The sequence below is a fragment of the Neophocaena asiaeorientalis genome, unplaced genomic scaffold (genome assembly GCF_003031525.2).
Source record: "Neophocaena asiaeorientalis asiaeorientalis breed wild unplaced genomic scaffold, Neophocaena_asiaeorientalis_V1.1 scaffold49, whole genome shotgun sequence".
NCBI classification, from domain to species: domain Eukaryota; kingdom Metazoa; phylum Chordata; class Mammalia; order Artiodactyla; family Phocoenidae; genus Neophocaena; species Neophocaena asiaeorientalis.
This window is the reverse complement of record NW_020172456.1, coordinates 6,835,342-6,858,032: the sequence shown is the minus strand read 5'-3', so window position 1 is coordinate 6,858,032 and position 22,691 is coordinate 6,835,342. Positions and strand designations below refer to the sequence as shown.

General features: G+C 46.6%; 1 protein-coding gene across 2 annotated transcripts in view; it reads right to left on the bottom strand.

Annotated features, from left to right (window-relative positions):
• Positions 1–8,451: 8,451 nt before the first annotated feature.
• The window catches only part of DPF3 (double PHD fingers 3), a 250,550-nt gene continuing 236,310 nt past the window's right edge, over positions 8,452–22,691 (bottom strand). For both annotated transcript variants that reach the window (XM_024737918.1, XM_024737919.1), the window contains exons 9-11: positions 18,801–18,913; positions 9,066–9,147; positions 8,452–8,522 (exon numbers count right to left, since the gene is read on the bottom strand). In XM_024737918.1, coding sequence (XP_024593686.1) covers positions 8,452–8,522; positions 9,066–9,147; positions 18,801–18,913 — 266 coding nt within the window. The remainder of the gene's footprint in view (positions 8,523–9,065; positions 9,148–18,800; positions 18,914–22,691) is intronic.

Below are 22,691 nucleotides of genomic sequence, written 5' to 3'. Positions count from 1 at the left end.
CAAAAGAGACTGGTGAAGCCGGGTCAGTCAGAAGAGCCTCGCCCACAGGCTCTCAAATGGATGGATGGATCAAGCTCCAGAATGCATTGTGGGTTCTCAAGCACTTTAAAACCTGACTCCCGGCCAAGCATCATGAAAGCCTCGTGTCCCTGGACTCTCCACAGAGATCTCCAGAACCGCCTGCTAGGAGTCACGTGCTGTCCAGGGAAGAGCCTGCCCCCAAGAGAAAGCGAAGGCTGCTTTAGGCCATCTCTGAGCTGACACCTACCCAGGGGCAGATCCGCCCCTTCCCCCAGCCCAGGCGCTCAGCCTGAGAGCCAACTTGGTGCGGCTTCTTCAGCTGGAATCTTGCTGTGACATGTGCAGAGGAAGCGGGAGCTGGAGCAAATGGCCAATTTCTGGTGCTGTCAATACAGACAACGGGAGTCTAACGGAGTGTGAAACTCGGATCTGACGGACACCTGGCCAAAGGAGGCCATAGGAGATTTACTGAAAATGCCTTCGTGTTGCCCACCCGCACCAAGCCAGAAACGCTGCACAGCTGAGACAGCCTGGCTGGGGTCTCCATGGGAGTCCACCCAACCCATGCATGAGGCCCCCGTCCCACCACAATTCATCTCTGCTTCCTCCAGTGGGGACTGGACTAGACCATCGCGTGGGTCACTTTCCACCTCTGATCAGGCCCTGCCAGTCGCACCTGCCTGCCCGCCGTCCCAGGAGTGGAAAGGCAGCATCTGGAGGCACAGGCTCAGAGTCCCTCTGGCTGGTGACATACTCCAGCCCAGGTGGCTTCATCATCTCACTCCCGTTCATGTTAAGGATGCTCGTCTTCCAAGGGCAGCCAGTGCTTGGGAAACTTAAAAGCAACCAGGCTGAGGTCACCTGCTCTCTTCTCCCCAACCCCCAGAGGGTGAGAATAACTGGACACCTAAGCCTCATCCTCTACTGATGAACATGGGTCCCAAACAGAGAGACCCAGATACACATACACCTCCCCTGACGGCACGCCAGGGTGACCAGGGTCCCTTGGGGGAGTGTAATTTTTGGGGCTGAAAAGCAGCAACTTTGGGCCGAGGTGTGCTTTATTTCCCCAGCACATCTGGGGAAATACCCGGCCAAGTGTTTTAGCCAGCACCAGCCTGCCCAGCAACCAATCATGGCAGGCAAGAAGTGTGTTCATTTTCCTCTGGAGGAAAGATGCCCAGAGTGGGCCAACATGGCACATGAGGGGTGGGCAACGAGGATGGACACACTCCCTTTCCCGGTCCAAGGCACAAAGGCTCCCTAAGCATCTGAGCATTTCTTGCCAAAGCATGACTCTCTGCTTTCCCAAATGCCACATGGACCAGATGCATCAGTGAGCCAGGACTCTGCCTCCCTACCCCACCTCTCTCCAGCCACCTGCCCCTACCAACTCTGCTCTGGGATTGTTCTGTTTTCATGCTCTCACTGACATATTTGTGTTTCTTTCCTTTTTTACTAGTACCTAATTTAGGCCTCTTCAACTACGTGGTGAAAATGTGCAGGGGGGTTATTTTCTTTTCCTTTTGTGCTACTGTTTCTTTCCACCACCACCCATGCGGGAAGGGAGAAGCCTGGATAAGAAAGAGGAGAACCAAGGTCTCGGTGGGGAACGATCATGAAAGGGCAACGTCAGTAAAACCCACAGCCCCGATTCTACCTATAAAATCTTTGCAATCCCTTAGACAAAGCAGAATCGAGACTTTTTTTCCAGGTTCCCAACTACTGCCAAACATCTTCCCCAAAGAAGCAGGGGAGAGTGAAGGGGAGAGATGAGAGAGTCCTTGCAGCCAGTGGTTTTCCAAGCATGAGGCTCCCTTTTCAACTCCCTGTGGTTGTGCAGGGGCTAGAAGCTGGGGGAGCCAGCCTGGGAGAACCCGGGGGAAGGAAAGCATCTTGTCTGGCAGCTCCTGGTTACTGGCAGTTCTCCCTCTTGTCCTGGAGCAACACATAAGGTTCGCTTTAGTTCGTTATGCGAGGGGTGTGTGTGTGTGTGTGTGTGTGTGTGTGTGTGTGTGTGTGTGTGCACGTCTCTGTTCTCATCATCCATGTTAATAACATTGATGGGAATGATAGGGATGCAGAGAGGCAAGCAAATGGGATGCAGTGAGTGTGAATATAACCTGGAGACTTGAGGGGTCATGTTGCTGAGGGAGAAGAGAGGTCTTGGGGGCTCACCCCCCCCATTTCCTACAGCGACCACTTACCCCTTCATTTCCCCACCACAGCAGTCTTTTTTGCCAGACTGGGTTGGTGCCATCCTGAATGGCCACTCTGCTCTCTGCCTGGGCTAGAGGTCAGGATTAGTCATTATATCTCCTGTCAAAGAGGGTTCTGGCTGCCCGCCAGTCCCGGTCCCTGCCTTCCTCTGGCCTGCCTGGGAAATGTCACCATCAGCACAAATACTTCCTTCTCTTGGCGGGGCCAAAGAGGGGGAAAGCCTGCAATGACCCTCTTTCAAAACACTGGAGCGAAGACAGGGAGGGGGCTGGGAACACAGGCCGTGAGCAGGGGCGTCCCTGCGCCCTCTGACCCCCGTCCTGCCCCCTCAGCCATCTGAGGGGACACGACCAGGGCTCACTCAGAGCCCAGAGCGCCTCCTCCGGGAGCCCGGCCCCTTCCGAAGCTTTCCGCTCACACAGGGAGCCCCTGTTCCTTCTGGGCAGGCCCAGACCCTTCCAGTCCCAGTTCCCTGCAGGTGCTTCCTTGGGCCTCTCTTCCCAGCAGCCTGGGGAAGGCGCCATGCAGCCAAGGCTTCCTGGGAGCAGCTGCTGAGAGGATCAGAGGGCGTCCCTGCTCTGACAGCCAGGGCACCCGGGCAGGCAGCACCCAAGGACATCTTCCTCTCCCTCTGGCCTCCCTCTCAGAACAATTACCTCAGCTGTCCCACCTCCTTAGAAAGGGACCCAGCTCCCCAGGGTCAAAGCCCCGCTCTAGCTGCCTCAAAGGCCCTGAACTAACCCATCTGTTCTGCTGTTTCTCCCCCCTAACCCCCACCCAGGGCTGGTGGCTGCAGAGAATCATAACCAGACCTCCAAGCCCTGGAATGTTCAGGAACTCAACCCACTGACAGCTGCAGAGCCCACCTCTGACCACTGACCAGTTAGACCCAAGGAAACCAGCAGGGCCGTGGGCCCAGGTGGGGAGGCTTGCAGGCCTGAGGCAAATGAAGGTATCTGTGCTTCCCACGCACTTCCCCATTCCTCACGTGACATCCAGAGGAATCCAATCGCATCCTTTGAGAGGGGGGCGGTAAGATCGCAAAAAGGGGAGCACACAACAGGGGTAGGAGGAACCCCATCCACTTTGCCGGGCGGTGGGGAGGACCGGCCAGGTGCCCCCTCTCTTGGTGTCCCAGATGCTGGCATCCTGGACTCGGGGACTGGATGGGGAGGGCCTCCCAGGCCTGACCCCTCTGGAAGCAGCGCCTAGAAATCCTCTGTTCCCAAGGTTGCAGGCCGTGATCTAGCCCGTCCTTTGCTGCCACCTCTTTCCCCACCAAGCCCCATCCTTCCATCCAGACCAGGAGGACCTCAACAGCTTATCTCACTAAGTTCGAAGGACACTTTTTCTGTGGGGTTGGGAAAATCCACATCGACCAGAAGACCCTCTGTACCTCCTACCTCCAGCTGGGTGAGGGGCACCACTCCTGCCTGCTTTGCCCTCTGAAGCCCCCCCAACCAACGGGGAGCCAGAGGCCAGGGGGCCTTGAAAAAGGAAGAGCTGTCCTGGTGTCCAGAACTGACAAAGGCTGGGCCTTTGGGGGAAAAAAAGGAAAGCACGGTGCCAGGATCTCAGGCCTGAGGAAAGAAAAGGGCAGGGAGGGGGTGGGGTTATAATAACTCTTCCTTTCCATGCCCTCTAGTTATTTAGGTGCAGGACTTCTTCGTGAGTGGAAACCAGGCCTCTGGCCCCCTCCTCAGGTCCCCCTCCTTTTAGTTCTCTTCATTTCGCTTTGCCTTACTTGAAAGATCTTTGACCCTCCCCACTCCTCCCTCAGGGCCGCCCCTTCCTCCCCCCTGCCTCCCCCCCAGCTCCAGGGATGGGAACGTACCACAGGTGACAGCGGTGCCCAGCTCTGAAAAGGAGGCAGGCGTGGTGGTCAGGGCATCCTCACGGGGAGTGTGAGCGCGGCTCTGGCCCCCCGGGAGCCATGTCTCCCTTGGGTTGGGCACGGGCACGCCCTAAGGAGGGGCCCACGGTGGGCAGCAGGGGAGAGGCTGGGGGGTCGGGGAGCGAGAGAGGAAGGGAGGCTGCCGTCCCAGCACCTTCATTCAGTCTGAGAACCACCTGAGGGGCAGGGAAGGTGGATGGTCCTCAGCGCTCCCCACCAACCCCCTACACACGACTCAAAGAGGATACTAGGGGCCCCTCTTCTCTGAGTCTGGAAGCCTAAGTGTGCCCATAATCTTTCTTCAAGAGCATAGATCTCTCTCCTAAACTTGCCCCCATAGGAAAAGTAATAATAATCCTCTAATTTTTCTTCCTTAAAATATCTGAACTTTTAAAGGGAAGGGCCAAAAGGAATCATGCTATGTTCAAAGCACAAAGACTAACTAAGATGCACCATGAGTGTAACTCTCCAGGGTACCATGCAACCATCACTGTGAAACCCTAACCCTCCCCAACCTTAAAACCTGGTATCTTCCCCAGCTCTGAAGGAATCTGGCCTCCCTCCCTCCCCCACCCCCGCGGGCTGGCTACGTGGTTCCAGACGGCCTGCGCTGAGTCTGGGGAAGCAACTGCTCTCCTAGGCCTGCCTGGCTCCCTACCTGACCCTGGGGCAATGACAGGAGCAGGGGCTCATTGGGACCTGCTGGCTCCTGCCTTAGGGGCTCTGAGCCAGTGGGGGGTTTAGAAGGAAAGCCGCAGGAAGGTAAATCTCCTGGCAGGGGCCTTGTCTCTAATTCCTCACGCCAGTGCCTCCAACTGGATTTGCTACAGGCCCGAAAAGCAGTTTCAAAAATACCCACAGGAAACAGAGGGTTTCAACTTCCGGTTGGGATCCCGCAGCCTCACCTCCTCTCTGGTCGGTGGGAGCCACAACATCGGGGTGAAGCAGAAGAAAGGCACCCTGGCTGTTCCCAGGGTTTGAGCTGTGATGCAACAGCACCATTATCTCCACGTGGTGGCCTCTGGACCCAGTGACCAGAACTACCAAGGTGTGGGTCCCTCCCCACGCCAGGGCCCATGCCCGGACCTTCAGCAGCATTACCTCTCGTCCCCGCAAAATCCCTGCCGGAGAAGCCATATCTCCCTGCCTCACAGATGTGGGAAATGAGGCTCAGAGAGGTTAAGTCATTTGCCTGAGGTCAACCAGCTAGAAACTAACAGAGCTGGGCTTTAAACCAAAGTTTTTAAGTGACTGTTACACTGAGCTGAATTATAGCCCTCTCCAGAAGTTAGCACCCCATTCTAGGCTGTGTTGACCTTACAGAAGGGAGCATCTTCATTCTGAAATCCCCAGCCCCAGGAGAGATCTCTCACCTTCCACCACAGGTCCATGCTCAGTCACAGTTTTCTTGTCACAGCTTGACCTAGTGGCCCCGACCACAGGCAGCCTCTTCCTTAAAATATAAACCCCCTTTGGTCAAAATGGAGATTCCAAGAAGGTGTCTAACCTTGGCTAACTCACACAAGAAAGGGGGTGTAGAAATCATTTGGGGTCCCTACTTGACAAGCCCAGCTCTCCAGATGATTTATATAACATTATGCTTTTTAAGACTCCTGATGTCACTGTGGGACAGGCAGGACAAGTATTTTCTCCATCTCACAGCTGGGCAAACTGAGGTTCAGAGATGTTAAGTGATTTGCCCAAGGTCACACAGCTACTCAATGGCAGGGGCAAAACGAAAACCCTGACCATCCATGTGCACCCTGTGATTCTAGTTCATTCTCTGGGGCTCAAAGAAAGAGCAATTGTTGACCAACACTTTCCTTTTCTCAATACAGAAGGTGATAAATGTGACCATGACTTCTGTTTGCTTGCAGTATCCTGCAAGTGCCATCTCACAAGCTGGATTTGCTGTCCCCATTTTCCAGACGGGGAAACTGAGGTCTCCAAAGAAGAAGGGGTTGGGCCCATCCTTCAGGAAGTGAAACTGGGAAGGGAACTATGGGCCTTCCTGATGTCTGGTCCAGACTCCTGGCCACCCTCATCCCTGTGAAAGGTTACAGCACCGTCCTTGGTCTGCGAGACCCAATCCTACCCTCTCAGCTTCTGTGGCGGCAAGTGTGGCTGGAGAGAGAACAGAGCCACCCCATCATCTGCGTTGAGGTGGGGAACAGATTTGCACACACTCCAAAGAGGGTCTGTCACTTGTAGGGTCACTATGTTGGTTTCAGATTTGCTTTTTTTTAACTTTTAAGCCATTTGTGGCTTTTGAGAACATTTTGATGACTTTTTTCCTAAAATTAAATCAAGGTGATTTTTCAAAACCAATAACCAGCCTTTGAGGACGCTCACTTTGGGTTTTGTGGGAGGACAGAGAGCCGGAGTGGTCAGGAGAAGAAATCTGGCCCTCTGATATGACCCGCCCGGGGTAAATGGACGATGCGACCACGTAGCAACTTCCCAGACCCTCCCTGGGCCTCCGGAATCCAAAACGGGTTCACCAACCAGCAGGGGGAAGGAAATATCTCATGAGGAAGATGAAAATCTCATCTGGTCAGGCCCTTTAAACGAGGTCATTATGTATGCACGGAACCCCCTCCAAGGCCACAGGCTCCTGCAGGAGACTGACTCCCGTCGCTGGCCACAGGTCACCCCGTAGAAGACCTGGGGGAGACCAGCACAGCTCGGCTGTGCGCCAGGCTGCCCCGGGTCTGCCGGCCAAGAGCAATTAGCCAGGAAGAAGGGCTCTTGCCAAGTCTCGGCGAGAAGGCCGCAGCCCGGCAGAGGTAGCCCAAGCGGCCAGAGCCTCTGGGGCTCCAGGGGCTTCTTCAGGAGCTGAAGGACTAAAAATAACTTGGGCCTTTGTTGTAAGCAGCCAGACCACAGAGATGGAGCTGATGTCAAGGAAGCTGAGCGTGCGCCAGGGTCCTGCTCACTGAGACCTGTCCTTTAGGCAAATGATTTTTCCAGAAATGTGTCCGTTTTTGTGTGTTGCTGCTGTTGCCACTGCTGCGGTGAGTCAAAGGCAGCCCGGTCCGCTCCAGCCCACAGGGCTGACTTCCAACACAGACTTCTGGGAACTGAGCCTCCCCACCTCTGGCTTCTCAAAAGGAGAGTCCAGCATGTACTGGGGAGCTTAGGAGATAAGAGCAGCCCTCGAGCTGAAGCTTCTGCGTGATTGTCGCCCTGGTCGTAAATAATCACATCACCCCAATTATTTGTTTAGGGAACAATCATTCCTCCCCCAGCCTGAAATTTCCAGAGTCAGGTCTCAGTAGACAATGGCAAACATACACTATGTGGAAGGAAGGAATTACTTGGGAAAAGGAATTCGTGGTGTCACATCAATACTGAAGGGTTTCTCAGAGCTGCAGTCCTTGGGACCAACATTCAGATTCTTGACCTGGCAGCCTTCACTCACCTTCCTGGTTCTTGAGTCCCACAGGGAAAGCTCCAGACCCAGGCTGAGTGGAAGGCAGGGTCTTGGTCTCTTCCTCTGCCACAGGCTGTGGCCTGTCTCTCCTCAAGGATGCCCCAGTTCTGAAGGTCCGGTGCCTTGCCAGGCCGTTCCTGATGGACAGCAAATACTGACTGGCTATGGCGGGGCCTCAGAATTATCTTCACAACATTTCCGTCCACCCCTCAGGGCCTCCCCCTCCCTCCCCAGCCCCATCAAGAGATCGCCCTGGCTGTGGATGCCACTGGATATCTGCTGGGGAAGCAGCTCTTCCTCTTCACAGGGACCAAGGAACAAGGAGGGATTTCAGGGCTCCATCGTCTAGACAGCCTCTAGGTTCCGAGTCTAGAAGTTTCCAGCGGGACTTGTAATAAATAAAAACTTCTCCACAGCCCTTTGCTCCTCTGCTGGGTTCAGGATGAAGAGGCGAAGCTGGGGGCAGGGAGGCTGTGCGAAGATTTCTTGGAACACAATAGATAGAAAACACCAAACCACGCATGAGTGACTGATGGGTGGTCACAAAATGGGACCAGTGGCTCCTTAAATGGGAACCAGTGAGAGGGCCGCAGTGCTAGGGTAAAGGTGAGGGGGGTCCACAGGGCTGTGGCTGGGGTCCTTCTTCAAAAGTTTACGATCTTTCTGGCAGAAACAGGAGGGGCTGGCTGAAGAACGGAAACCTGTGTGTAGGAGTTCAGCAGATGTCTCGCCCCCTCGGTTCCACGTGTCCACGCCCTCTGTGGTTACTGATGTTCCTTGCAGTTGGTCTGTCTGGAAATACGGGAGTAGGGGCTCGATCTGATTTGAACTGGGCTCTGCTTCAGCCTCTCCGGCAGCAAGCCCCATTCTGTGACCTGGGGCCCTAGGCCTGGCAGCCGAAGGCTGAGGCTTTTTCTTTGAGCAGTTCCCAGCATAAGTGGCAGCTCCAGCTCCCTACAAGAAATGAGATGGCATTACTAGCAGCCCCGCCCCCGACCCTCAATCCCCACCCCTCGACCCTAACCTTTTTGTAAGCCCTGTTTTAGTTTGACTTTCACGATTCAGAGACCGAGTCCCAGTTCTGAAAATGTGCTGGAGTCTGTCGCTCAGCTGCTCGGGGTGGGGGTGGGGGGGGGAACAGAAAGTGCTCAGAGATGATTGGTTGAACTGCAGTGAAGACCCTCCCTCCTTGGCTGTGCCTCTTTAACCAGGAATCACCGGGTCTGGACCACTTCCTCTAGAAGCTCATACCTCCCCCACCCTCTCAGCCATATGTCTGGGAAACATCTCCTTGGCCCTCAAGTTGAAATTTCAGCTGGTTGAGCTGTGCCTCAGTTTCATCATCTGTAAAATGGGAGTGGTCATACCTGCTCCGGAGGGTTGTGACGATTAAATGAGACAAGACACGTAAAGCCCTTAGCACAAGGCCTGCACATTAGTGAGGGCTCAGTAAGTGGTAGAAGTAGCTGTTGTTATTGTTGACTTCATCACCATTACCTTCTGGGGGCTCAGCCACTGGGGGATTTAAACAGTACATGTGGTAGCCGCGGTCACAGTCATCGCAGAAGAGGAGCTGGTCCTAGTGGAATGCAGAATAGGAGGAGAGGAGGAAAGTTTGAATTATTTAGAACCAACATCTGGCCCCCACCTACTGCGCCTGCCTTATTTCCATTGATTAACTTCCCTGGATGCCCCTTTCCAGACCCCATTTAGTGTCCTCACTGTCCCTTGAACATGCCTTGTGCTTTGCCCACACCTGGAATTTCCCCCTCCGTCTCCCAAACTATGCACATCCTACTCCCACTTAAGAGTTCCGCTCAAATCATAGCTCCTCCAAGAAGCCTTCCTAGACCACCACCTCACACCCAAGCTTAAAGGGATTCTTTATCCTTCTGAACTCACATAGCCAATAATTCTGCCTCCATAAGGGTGGAAAACTAATTTCATGCATTTCTGTGTTCTCCAGGATGATTGCCTAGTGCCTAGAAAGTGCTTTCAATGTTTGCAAATTTTAATTGAATTCCTCTCAACCTCACTCTTTCCATTTGTGCAATGGGCAGCAACCATATTTGCTGGTAACATCCATAACACCTCAGAACTTTTCCAGGGTTTCGTTATGCAAGTTTAGAGAAATGCAATGCCACCTTTCAGCTCTCAAAAGCCTCTTCGGGGGCTGGAGGCTGGAGCCAGATGAGAACAGTCACCTCCAGTGCTGTGGTTAACTTCCAAGGACACGGTAGGCACCTTTGCTCCTGCAGTTCCCTCTGCCTGGAGACTCTCCCAGTGCCTGACCCCTTCTGTTTTGGACCATTCCCTACCCACCCTTCAAGTCTTCAAACACTTCTCTTCCACAAAGCCTTCGCTAATCTTCGTCAAATGGAATTTCTCTGACCCCTCTTGCATCCTCATAGTACTTTCTCTTCCTTAGGACATTTAATTACACTTTTCTTTATGCTACAAAGCCTGGCATGTGGTAGACGTGTACACCCAGTCCATTTGGAACATGCCTCTTTTGTCCACTCCTTTATAGATTGCAAGGCCCTTGGGGAAGAACCTTGTCTTACTCATCTCCGCATCTCCTTCAGAACTTCCTTGCACATAGTAGCTACTCAGTAAGTGTTTGTCATCTGGTCCCCATTCTCCAGGTTCAGCCCTGTTCTATTCAGTGACCTTTGGGCCTGCTTTGATGGCTTATAAGACGTCTGCAAAGTTAAGTTCTGTATCAAATCTCACCTTGGCTCTCACCACTGTAGAGATCCTAGAAGAAGTAGATATAGAAGTTGAAAAGCCCTGTGAGCAAGCCAATGGGGCAGGAGAGATCATGAATGATCTTTTTTTTTATATCACGCTAAGACCTTTCAATAGGACAATGGCAAGCTTTCGAAGAGTTAGCAATAGAGGAATAACATGGTCAGACTTGCAGTATAGAAAGATCTCACTAGCTGCTGTAAAAGAAAAGATATCCAGGTGGAGAGAGATTAGTTCTTGAGGCTGGAAGGCCACTTAGGAGGCTACTATAGTTGTCCAGGTAAGAGATAACTTATGATGGTATCCTGAACTAGGGTTGTGGCTTGGGGGAGAGAAAAGGGGCTTGCTTCCATCTGAGAGTCATTGATTAGATGTAGAGAGTGATAAGGAAGAAATCAAGGATGTCTTCTAGGTGGTGGCTTGGTCGGCAAGCCAAACGATGTAGCCATCCACTAAGGCGTGGGCAGAGGAGCAGACCTGTGGGAGGCGGAAGGCAACCTCAGCTACGAACATGATCTGTAGGTCTACAGATCACCTGGTGAGGGTGCCTGGAGGCAGCTAGAGGTCAGGAGAGAGGCCTGGGCGTAAGATATGGACTGGGGAGTCACCGGTGATGAGATGGCACTGGAGGTCCTGGGAAGGGAAGCCCAGAGTACGTGAGAGCAGATGTCTTTGAACTTGTGCTCATGGAGGGGTGTTCATGAACTCCTAGAAATTATATGCACAACTCTGTGTATGGGTACAGAGGTACATTTTTCTGAGCAAAGGGTAAATCCATAGCTTTCGTGGAATTTCCTGAAAAATCAAGGACTCAAAAAAGTTACTGAGGAGAAGGCCAAGAATAGATCCTTGGGGAACACCAAAGCTAAGGCCCAGGCAGAGAAGAAAGAGACTAAGAAACAGCAGTCAGAAAGGTAGGATGAAAACCAGAACAGTGTGGTTTATTCCAAAAGAGTTACACCATTATTGTTGGAGCTGAAATAAGCTAAATGACAATATGATTTAGGGATAATACAAGGAGAAACCAGTTAGGATAGGGACAGAAAACAGGGAGAGACTTGTGAGAAACAGTATTATTAATATCTGAAATACATTGATAACTCCTACTCTAGTGCTGACACGAGAAATACAAGGAGGTAGAATATCCTGGATTGGACTTTCCCAAAGGGAAACCAAGGCATCTGTGGGTTTAAATTTCTCTTTCATGGGTTGATCATTGTCTAGCGCCATATTCTCTTCTTTTCCATTTGCTTCTCGGATAATTGCCAGCCAAAACCACCCAAAAAAACCCCAGCTCATGCGGACCCCCGTGAGAAACACAATTTAAAGACATCTTACTCCCAAGTAGTCAAGAACCAGAATTCACCTATGGCTACAGTTCCAGTAGAATGGGAATCCCTTTCTGGGATGTGCAGGGTAAATCCCTGGCTATGTGAGAGGAACCCCCTATTGCCCGAGCAGACTCACTCCTTGATTCCTCCCCTAAGGTTCTGCCAAGTCAACAAAAAACCTCTACATTAACACTATTTGTAAAGCCAAAGACCAGAATCAACCCAAATGTCCATCAATAAAGGACTGGTTGAATAAACTAATGAAGAGCTATGCAACTGTAGGAAGGAGTTAAGATTATGTCTATACATTGCTGTGGAGTAACCTCTGGGATATTCAGTGAAAATGCAAAGTAAAGAAAACAGGTATATCTTTCTACCATTTTCTAGGAAAATGCATCCACTTTCTTATGGATTCATGTGCACATACACATGTTTCCATTTAACAAAATAGAAAGATAAACCATAATTTTTTTAAATGGTCCTATAAGCAGAGTGTAAAAGAGGTAGGGATAGAAGTTAGATTTCTTTGAACATACTGTTTATTTTAAAAATTTGCCAGTAAATATTTTACATGGTCATAAAGCAAAATTCACAGGGTAACTGTCACTAAAAAAAAAAAAAAATAAAATGAAAAATGAAACAAATGAATCTAATCATGTACTAGTTGGTGGCATAACCACACAGAAAGAAACTATTCCAAGTGACTTGGAAACAAGTAGTTGGACTGTACCTCCTCAGTCAAATATATCTTAAGGACAAAAACAAGTGCAAATATGCATATACATACATATATATATTTCTTTCCAGCAATCATATTAGTGTTGTTAATAGTGGAATTGATATTCTATGTGTGTATCAAATGAGTGGTTATGTTGGTAATGAGAAGCAAAAATTTTGACATGGTTAAAAGAAAATACAGATGTAAGAGCGATAAGGTTAAGTAAAAACCCTATAATTAGTTCTGGCAATGAATTGGAAGTCTCAGTGTAAATTCAGTGTATTTTATCTTTAAAACAAGCAAAACCTATTTTCTAGCTCTGTCCATTGAAAATGCTCCCAAACAATGACTAATGCAGTAAAAATTAGCACCCCATCACCCATATTATATCTTCTAAAAACCATTGCCCACTAAAAGGAACCAGGAGTCATTGGAGAAATGGCTGATTCCAGGTCTGGAGCATGAAATGTATAAGTATCGTTACATATTGGAAAGCAAGGAAACAAATACTACTGAGACAGGGACTTCCCTGGTGGTCCAGCGGTTAAGAATCCGTCTTGCAATGCTGAGAACGCCTGTTCGATCCCTGGTCGGGGAACTAAGATCCCACATGCCGTGGGGCAACTGAGCCTGCATGCCACAATTACTGAGCCCGCTCTCTCTGGAGCTTCTGTACCTCAACAAAGAGCCTGCGTGCTGCAACAAAAGATCCCGTGTGCAGACCTGACGCAGCCAAAAAATAAATAAATATTAAAAAAATAAATACTACTGAGGTCATGTCAGAAGGACTCAGGATCCAAACTGTGTTCCCACTGGAACAAAAGTGGGAACACTGTCCCAAAGATGGGACAATTTTAACTGTAATGGATTAAAATAAATCAAGTATGTATAAATCCTCGAGTCCATAAAGATACTATTTTCTAAAAACTTTGTCACTTTTGTTAGATGCTAGGGAAACATCCCATCATTTTTTAATTTATTATATTGAAATAATTTCAGTCTTAGAGAAAAGTTGCAAAAATGATACAGAGTTTCTGCGCACACTTTACTGAGCTTCCCCTAAAGTTAACATCTTACGTTACCACAGCACAATCATGAAAAGCAGGGAATCACCATTGCCATTAGCATGAAACTATTGACTAATCTGCAGACCTCACCTCATTTGAATTTCACCAGTTTTTTTTCCCACTTAAGTCCTTTTCCCCAGAATTCAATTCAGGATCCTACATTCCATTTAGTTGTTAGGTATTCTTAGTGCCCTGAATCTGTGACAGTTCCTTGATTTCTTTGTCTTTCATGACTTTGACACTTTCGAAGAGTCCAGGCCAGTGATTTTGTAGAATGTCACTCAGTCTGAGTTTGTCTGATCTTTCTTCCATAAGAGGAGATCTCAGTGCATCTGATGGCGGGGGGTGGGGGGCACGGACACCAATGTATCTTATTACTAGTAATGTTACTCTGATCCTATAGTTAAGGTAGTATAGTATCTGTAGTGTAGTTTTTCCACGGTAAAGTTATGGTTTTTACCTTTGTAACATATTAATAAGTAATCGGATAGGGGAGATACTTTGAGATCAAGCAAATATTCTGCTTCTCATAATACTTTTGCCCGCTAATTTTAGCATCAATTGATGATTCTTGCTTACAACAACCATACCATGATGTTTGTCTACTGGTGATTTCCCTCTGCCCTCTACATTTATTAATTGTAATCCTGCTCTAAGGAGGAGTTTACCTCTTCCCCATTCATTCATTAATTCATTCACTTATTCAATTTTTAAAATGTTAATATGAATATTTATTTTGTCTTTGGGTTATAATCCAATACTATCATTATTTACTTTGTGGCTCAAATTGTTCCAGATTGGGCCATTAGGAATTCCTTCAAGTTGGCTCCTGTGTCTTTTACCAATTTTTTAGCACCTCCTTACTTTCTAGTACCACAGGAGGCTCCGGCCTCATCTTACATTTTCCCAGCTCCAGCTATTTCTCCAAGAATCCCTGGCTCCTTTTACTGGAGAATGGTATTTAGAAACCAATATCTGGGTGCTATGGGTCCTCATTGCTTCTGGGTTGTCATTGCTTCTAGGCCCTTACGACAGAGTTAGGAAATAAATGCACGTGTAGGTGCACATCTATATTTATTTCTGTATTTATCCACATGTGTGTGTACATATAAATAGTTATAGATATATAATATATAAACAAAATATATTATATTTAAAAGCATAAATTCATACTGATACCCCCTATTCCAACCCAGGACCACAGGGTTCAGTCTAGCTTTCTCCCTTTATTTGATTTTTCTTTCTCGGACATTGGGAAACCTGGCTCTCATTATTCACAATATATATGTATTAGTTCAGACCTGCAGACACATCAAGTAGTTTCAGAATGACTAACTCACATGCCTGTGAGAAACAAATTTACTAACTAGCATATAATATGTGTATAGTCATTTCTGTCTCTAGCCTTGAAATACACAGTCAAATACTACTTTCCAAAGTTATCTAGGTTAATTTTTTCCTTCCCTACCCTTCAGTATGGCCATGTTACTATTTATATTATAGTTAAGTTCATTTGTTACTGTTCATATTCCATTTTCGCTTCCCCCACCTCCTGGCTGAATTTCAGTATTTATCTTGAGGGCATGTGAAACAATACCTTGGTTCAAAGAGTCAGAGCTATACAAAAAGGTATTTTCAGAGAAGTGTTACCCCCCATCCCTACTATCCCACCCCCATTTCCCCATTCTTTCTACCCCATTTCCACCTACCCTGTAGATAACCAATCTCTTTAGTTTTCTGCTTATCCTTCCTGTATTTCTTTCACACAAGTAAATAGATACATGTATATTTTCTTATGCCTTTCTTGCAAGAATGGCAGCTTACTGTAGATATCATTTTTACTGTGCTTTTTTATTTAACAATATATTCTGGAAATCCCTCCATATTAATTCATAAATATCTACATTGTGTTGTTGTTGTTGTTTTACAACTGCCTAGTACTTCATTGTGCCATCCTTTATTCAACCATTTTGTGTATAAGCATTTAGGTCATTTCCAATATTTTCCAATTATAAACAGTGTGACTATGAATAACCTTACACATAAGTATTTTCATAGAGTTGTGGGTATATCTTTAGGGTAGATTCCTATAGGTGAGATAGCTGAGTCAACAGTTAAGTGCACACTAGCTGTGTTAGGTATTGCTAAATTTCCCTCCAGAAGGGTTGTACCACTTTGTATTCCCACTGACAATATATAATGGTGCCACCTTTCCCACAGCTTCATTAACAGAATGCACTGCCATACTTTTTTGCACTGCCATACTTTTCTTTCCCATTCTTATGGGTAAGAAATGATATCTCAGTTTTGTTTACATTTTAATTTCTTTAATTATGAGTGCATTCAAATTTTTTTTGCAAATATTTAAGGGTCATTTTTATATCTTTTGTGAACTGTTTTTCATATCTTTTTCACATTTTCTATCAGGTTTATGGTCCCTTGTTCCACAAATTTTAAGAGTTCTTTATATATTGCCACCTTTATCTGTGGTATATGATGCAAATATTTTCTCCCATTTTGTCAGTTGTCTTTTTACTTTATTGTGTTTTTTACTATGCAAATGTTTATGTGGTCAGATTTGTCAACATTTTCTTTTATTCCTTCTGAATTTCGATTCACAGAAAATCTTTCCTTATATTTAAAGAGAAATTCATCCATGTTTTCTTCTATTACTAGTATGGTTTTATTTTTTATATTTATATTCCCAGTCCACTTGAAGGCTGTTCTTACATATTACATGAGATATGGACCTAATTTTATCTTTTCCCAAATGGTTACCCTGTTGTCCCAGCACTGTTCATGAAAATGTCCATCTTTGATCCAGTAATTTTAGATACAACCTTTATTTTATACTAAATGTCCATATGTAGTTGGGTCGCTTTGTGGGTTTTCTATTCCATTCCACTGGTCTTTTTGTCCATACTGTTTTAATTTCAGAGGCATTACAGTATGTTTTAATATCTAGCAGGGCTAGACTCCCTCCATAATTTGTTGTCTTTCAGTGTTTCCTCGGCTATTCTTGCATGTTTGTTTTTCCATATGAACTTTAGTATCAACTTTTCTAGTTCCATTAAAAAGCATGTTGGTGCTTTTATTGGGTTTGAATCAAATTTGTAAATTAACTTAGGAAGAACTGAGATCATTACAATGTTGAGTCATTCTATCCAAGGTCACACAATGTCTTTTCATTTGTTCAAATCTATTTCTATGTCTTTTCAAAAGCATTTAAAATTTTTCTTTATTTAGGTTTTACATACTTACTGTTAAGTTTATTTCTAAATATTTCTTATTTGTTGCTACTGTAAGTGGAGTTTCTCTACCATAATGTCTTCTAACTGGTTATTATTTGTGCATATGAAAGCTATTAATTTTTGTATGGTAATTTTATATCCTGCTACCTTTAATGTTTGAGTTAGCTTTACTATTCATTCTCTAGACTTGCCCAGATATACTATTAAAGTTATGAAATAGAGAAAAATTTTCTACTTTGTTGCCATTCTTATACTTATTGTTTTCTCTTGTCTAATTGCATTAGCTAATATCTCTAGAAAAATTATGAATAGTAATAGAGATAGTGGGCATCCTTACCTGGTTCCTGATCTTAGCAGAAATGCCTCTAGTATTTCTCCATTAAATAAGACAATGGTTTTAGTTCTAAGGTATAAAAAGTTTATCATGTTAAGAAAATATCCCACAATTTCTATTTTCTTGAGGGTTTGATCACGAATACCTGTTGAATCCACCCCTTATTTTGAAAACTGATAAATAAAGGGAAAGAATCTAGTATTTATCCTGCCTTTTCTATATAATCTATACATGAAGATAACCAAATATGAGGTTGGAAAAGTTTCTCTTTATAGAATTATTCCAGCTAATAAACAAAGAAGTAATTATGGAATAAGAACATCACTATTTTTGACCCCTAATGAAATAGTCAGTGTAGTCGAAGATGCTGCCGTCATGAGAAGAGAGACACCAGGTATTACATACCTCCTGATGAAAGTATACCTCACTATTTATGAAGTAGTCTTGCTATTTATATATTTTAGAGACAGAGAAAGAAAGAGACAGAGAAAAAGAAAGAGAACCTGGATGTGATCAAGCCTCTAGCTCTAAGCAACAATGTACAAGAAATAAAAGAGACAGAAGAAGATGTCAAACACCACCACAGGGATGCAGTTAGTAAAATACAGTCATGGGAAACTCTATGGAACAAATAAATTGATTTCTTCAACCAAAAACATCAAGGGAGGGCTTCCCTGGTGGCGCAGTGGTTGAGAGTCCACCTGCCGATGCAGGGGACACGGGTTCGTGCCCCGGTCCGGGAAGATCCCACAGGCCGTGGAGCGGCTGGGCCCGTGAGCCATGGCTGCTAAGCCTGCACGTCCAGAGCCTGTGCTCCACAATGGGAGAGACCACAACAGTGAGAGGCCCGCATAACGCCAAAAAAAGTCAAGGGAAAAAAAGATCAAAATAGAAGGAAACCCTATATATTAAGAAACTTTAAAGACATATCAACTAATTGCAATGTATGAGTCTTATTTGAATCCCAATTCAAATAAATTGTAAATAAAAACGTTTTAAAACAATTTATGATTATAACACAATGTTTAAGACAATTGAGGCAATAGGAATGTTGACTGGATGTTTCATTATATTAAGGAATCATTGATTTTTTAAAATATTATTGTTAATATTTTAGTTATTTTTGTTAATAAGTAAGTCCTTATCTCTTTTTTTAACTTGAAAATAAATATATTCACAAGCTGTAAAACATAAATCCTTACTTTTTTAAACACATATGGTATTTACAGGTGAAATGATATTATGACTAGGACTATAATATCGTGGAGAAAGAGGTGGCAATATTTACAAAACAGGATTGGACATGTATTGATCATTGTTGAAGCTAGTCATGGGGGTACATCAGTTTCACTATTTTCTCTATCTTTGTATATATTTGAAATTGTCCATAACAAAATGTGGGTTTTTTTTAATTCTGCATCTATTATACTTAACATTTAGACCAAGTGAGATGACACACTCCAGAATGTGGTGTAAAGAGCCAAGCACATCCCAACCGTAAGCAGTGGGCACCATTGTCTAGCAATGAACCCTTGAGGGCTAACGGCCAGCAAGACAGCCTCTGGCCATCACTTCCTGCACCTCTCTCCACAGGCACGAAGAGTACCCAAGGTCCCTGTAGCACAAGGGTCCCAAGGGTCCTCGGGGCAAAAGTCAAGAAGGAGGTCCTGATGGATATTTTCCCCAGGAGTCCAGTGATGAGAATCCTGCTTTCCTCTCCAATCCTCGAAGGACTCCCAGCTCCTTGTATTTCTCCCTCCCATGCGGGAAGCCCCACACTCACATCATTCTCCGAGGTCCCACAGAGGATGCAGGATTTGCACTCTATGCACTGCCACTTGTAGGTCTTGACAGCCTCGGTCATGTTCAGGGTGAACTGCAGGCAGGTGGGGTGACCTGGAGGAAGCAGAAATGGCAGCATTAGGGCCAGAGGGTCTGACCTGTCACCCCGCAATGCCACAACATCGTGGCCAACTTCGAGGGAGGGTGGGGTAGCACAGGTTGTGGAGTAAAGTGGGAGCCTGGCTGGAGCCCTACCCACCATCCTCACCACCACCCACAGTTACATCAGATCAACGCCCAAAGAGAGAAATAGGTATTAAGCCTTTTGCTGAGGAGAGATGTCATCCAAGTCCTCTTGCCCTAAGAGCCATGTTCCCCCAGAGATGTAAGCAGTTGATGAGGACAGAAAGTGGTGATCAGAGAGAAGGAGAAAGGAAATCGCACAGCACAAGGCGACACCGTGAGAGTCAGCAGCATTATCTCCCCGGCGTCAATTGTGGTGGGAGGTAACACATATGGGCTATTTGCAGCTGAGCCTTCTGACCTGCAAAGCTGTGCACACTGCCTTAGGGCACCGGGGAGGAGATCAGAGGGAACCTGTGAGGCTCCCGGGAACGGAGCTCGGGGGGCACTGGGAGGCACTACACTGCTACCTAAGGTGTCCATGCCCACGCCCAGGGGACAAGCAGAAGTCCACGCCCTGCACAGTAACAGGCCCTGTGGAGGGAAGCAGCCTGGCAGGGAGGGCGAAGAAGTGGAGCACCACTGCAAGGGAGCACAACAGCCAGGTCTATCCTGAAAGGACTCGTCAGTGGCTCTAACTCTTCTCTCCATCCTATGTATCACGTTAGCCAAGCCAATAATAAGAGCAGGGAGGGACATTAATGTGATCTTAGAGGACCCAGCCCCAGCAGACCTACACTGGAGCTGGGCTCTGCTCTCAGCCACCACCCGCCCAAAAGAGAGACACCAGCAGCAGGAGGACAACTGTGAGCCCCAGAATGTGAAGACCTTGACCTCCTATTTGGCAGGGAAGGGAAACTTGGATGATGACCCCCGGTTTCCCAGGGCTGTGAATCAGACAGGGATCTGCCCAGACACCCCGGGCAAAGCCCTTTACTGACTCTGTCACAAAAGAATTGATAGTTTTGCCTATTGCTAGGGGTTCACCCTTCTCCCAATTCTGCCAAATCCACCATATAGTGCATGTGTCGCCTCTTTCACGTGAGGGATTGTGAGCTTCTAAAGAAGGATAGTATAGATGGGGCACCAATTAGGGGCAACCAACACAGTGTCCAACCCAGTGTCCCCCACAGACAGTCAAGATCCCATGCGGTACCACCACTCCTTGGCAAAGCCACATCCCAGCATGAGGCCCCCATTTCTTCTTTTCCAAACCCTCACAGAGTTCTATCATGGTCCTTTGGGGGAAATACTGTCTATTCAGTCACTATAAGGACCCTTCAGATCTGGGCTGCCACCAATGCAAACCACACTGAGTTATCTCTGAGAGTGAGAGTGGGGACAGAATGACTCATGGTGAGGGGAGTTGGGGACACCTAGCAAATAGCAGGTGGGAGCATTGAGGAGAGGACTGATCTAAAAGCATTTCTAGGACTTCTCAGGAGCCATGCAACTTAGACCCTCACAGCTCTGAATAACCCTCTCAAAGTGACACCATGCCAGTGACCCTGGGGAGAGCAAAGCCTTACGTTAAAAGCCTGGATGAACACCCAGCTGATATTCCTGACAGCATCTCAAAGATCTGTCTAAGAAGAACACTAGCCAGGGTTGTTCCCTATTCTGATCTCTCACACAGAACACTGGGATGGGAATAGGAGAGAAAATACCAGTTTGAGGTTCTGGGTGGTCTGGGCCATAGATGCCCAGGTTCTCAGATAGGACATCTGGTAAGGTTGAAGATGAATTCATGGAGTATATACCTAGAACAGCAGGTTGATGTTGCCCTGTTCCGCGGCCTTAGGGCACACCCAGCCACAACCAGCCAGCTTACAGTAATTGTTCATGAGCTAGGGTTTATTGAACATCTGCTAGGCAAGCCATGGCACTAGACAGAAAAGATACAGTGGTGGGCAAGACCCTCACCCCCAAATCCTTCTAGTCTGGTCAGAGAGAACTCAAATTAATAAACTACACGCATACCTATTTACCTATAATTGTGTAAGTACTGTAAAGAAAAAACATAATTGGCAATGAAAAAATCACAGGAGAATCAAATCTAGTCTGAGATGTCAAGGAAACCTTCCCTGAGAAAGATCTTTAAGCTGATACCCGGCAGATGAGGGGGAGTTAGCTGAGTGGGCGAGGGAGAGGATTCCACGTGAGGAGAACAGCACGTGGAGAGGCTCTGAGCAGTGGAGGAGCTCGGCAAATTCAACGGAAGGGAAAGGCCAGTAGGCAGAGGCTTGCCGAGCAAAAGGAGGAGGGCAAGAAGTGCCCAGAGAGGTAGCTACAGCCAAGTTACATGGGCACTTGTGGCCCTCATTTAAGGATCTGGGGCTTTAAAATCATTAAAACATTTTAAGCAAGGCAGTGACTGAATTGCCTTGTGTTTTTAAAGGAGCATTCCTTCAGCACGAGGGATCTTTGGGTGGTGAAGCAGTTCTGAACCTTGACTGCAGTGAGTTACGTACTGATAAGATTGCATAGAAGTATACACATACATGCATAAACACACATGTGTGTGAATGTAAAACCAATAACATATGGATAAGATCTGTGATTGTATCGTGTCAGTTGCCTGGTTCTGATAGTGTACTATGGTTACGGAAGATGTTACATTGGGGGAAACTGGGTGAAGAGTGCATGGCACCTCTCAGTAATATATTTTGTAACTTTCTATGAAGCTATAATTATTTCAATATAAAAAGTTGAAAAGGTCTTTTTAAATAAGAAAAACACAAAGAAAAATTTAAGTCATCAAAAAGGAGGGAAGGAAAGGGAGGGAAGAAGGGAAAGGAAAGGAAAGGAAAGGAAAGGAAGGAAGGAAGGAGCTGCTGTCTAAGGAAAGAACTGGGGGATGGGGGGCAGAGGGAATGTAGAGATGTAAGAATTGTTGCCAGGAAACTAGTTTGGAGGTGGATGCTGCTGTTAGGAGAGAGAGACAAGGATGGTGGAGGTGGAGCTTGGAGAAATATTAAAGAAATCATTGACAGGACTTGACCATTATTTGAGCATTGGGAGTGTGGGAAAGAGATGATGAGAAATAGTCTCAAGATTCCGACCTAAGAAACAAGGTGGGTTGCAGTGAAACTTACTCAAATGAGGAACTACAGAAAGCATATAGGGACCAAATGGGGGAGGGGGAGGAGAACTCTGTTTTGAGCATGTTGAATTTGGGAAGTCTGTGAGACTTTGGGTGGAAATGGCAAGTGGATGGTCGAATATAGGGGTTTAGAGCTCAAAAGAAATATGAACTAGACATAAATTTAGGAGCTTTTGCTAAATAGGTGGTCATAGAAACCATGAGAGTTAATGAAATTATCTAGGAAAAGGGAAAAAAGAGAAAGGAAGAGGAAAGAAGAGAGAAAAAAGTCTAGGACTGAGCTTTGAGTAACTCAACTATTTGAAGATCAAAAGAAAGGACCAACAGAGGAAACTGGAAGGATGGCTGGAGAGAGGTAAGACGCAAACCGTGCAAGTATGGGTCACAGTGGCCCAGAGAAGAGCTTTCAAGGAGAGGGTGGTCAGCGGTGTTGACTGCCAAAGGTTCATGAGTTTGTCATTGCTCGATAAGGACCCTGAATGAGGACCTGCTGACAGAGCTGAGCAGAAGTTGCCCTACTAATAATAATACCCTCAGCAGTGTCACCTTCCCCGGGAAGGAAGGTCAGCACATTCCAGAGCGTGACATGTAACTCCACAGCTGGCC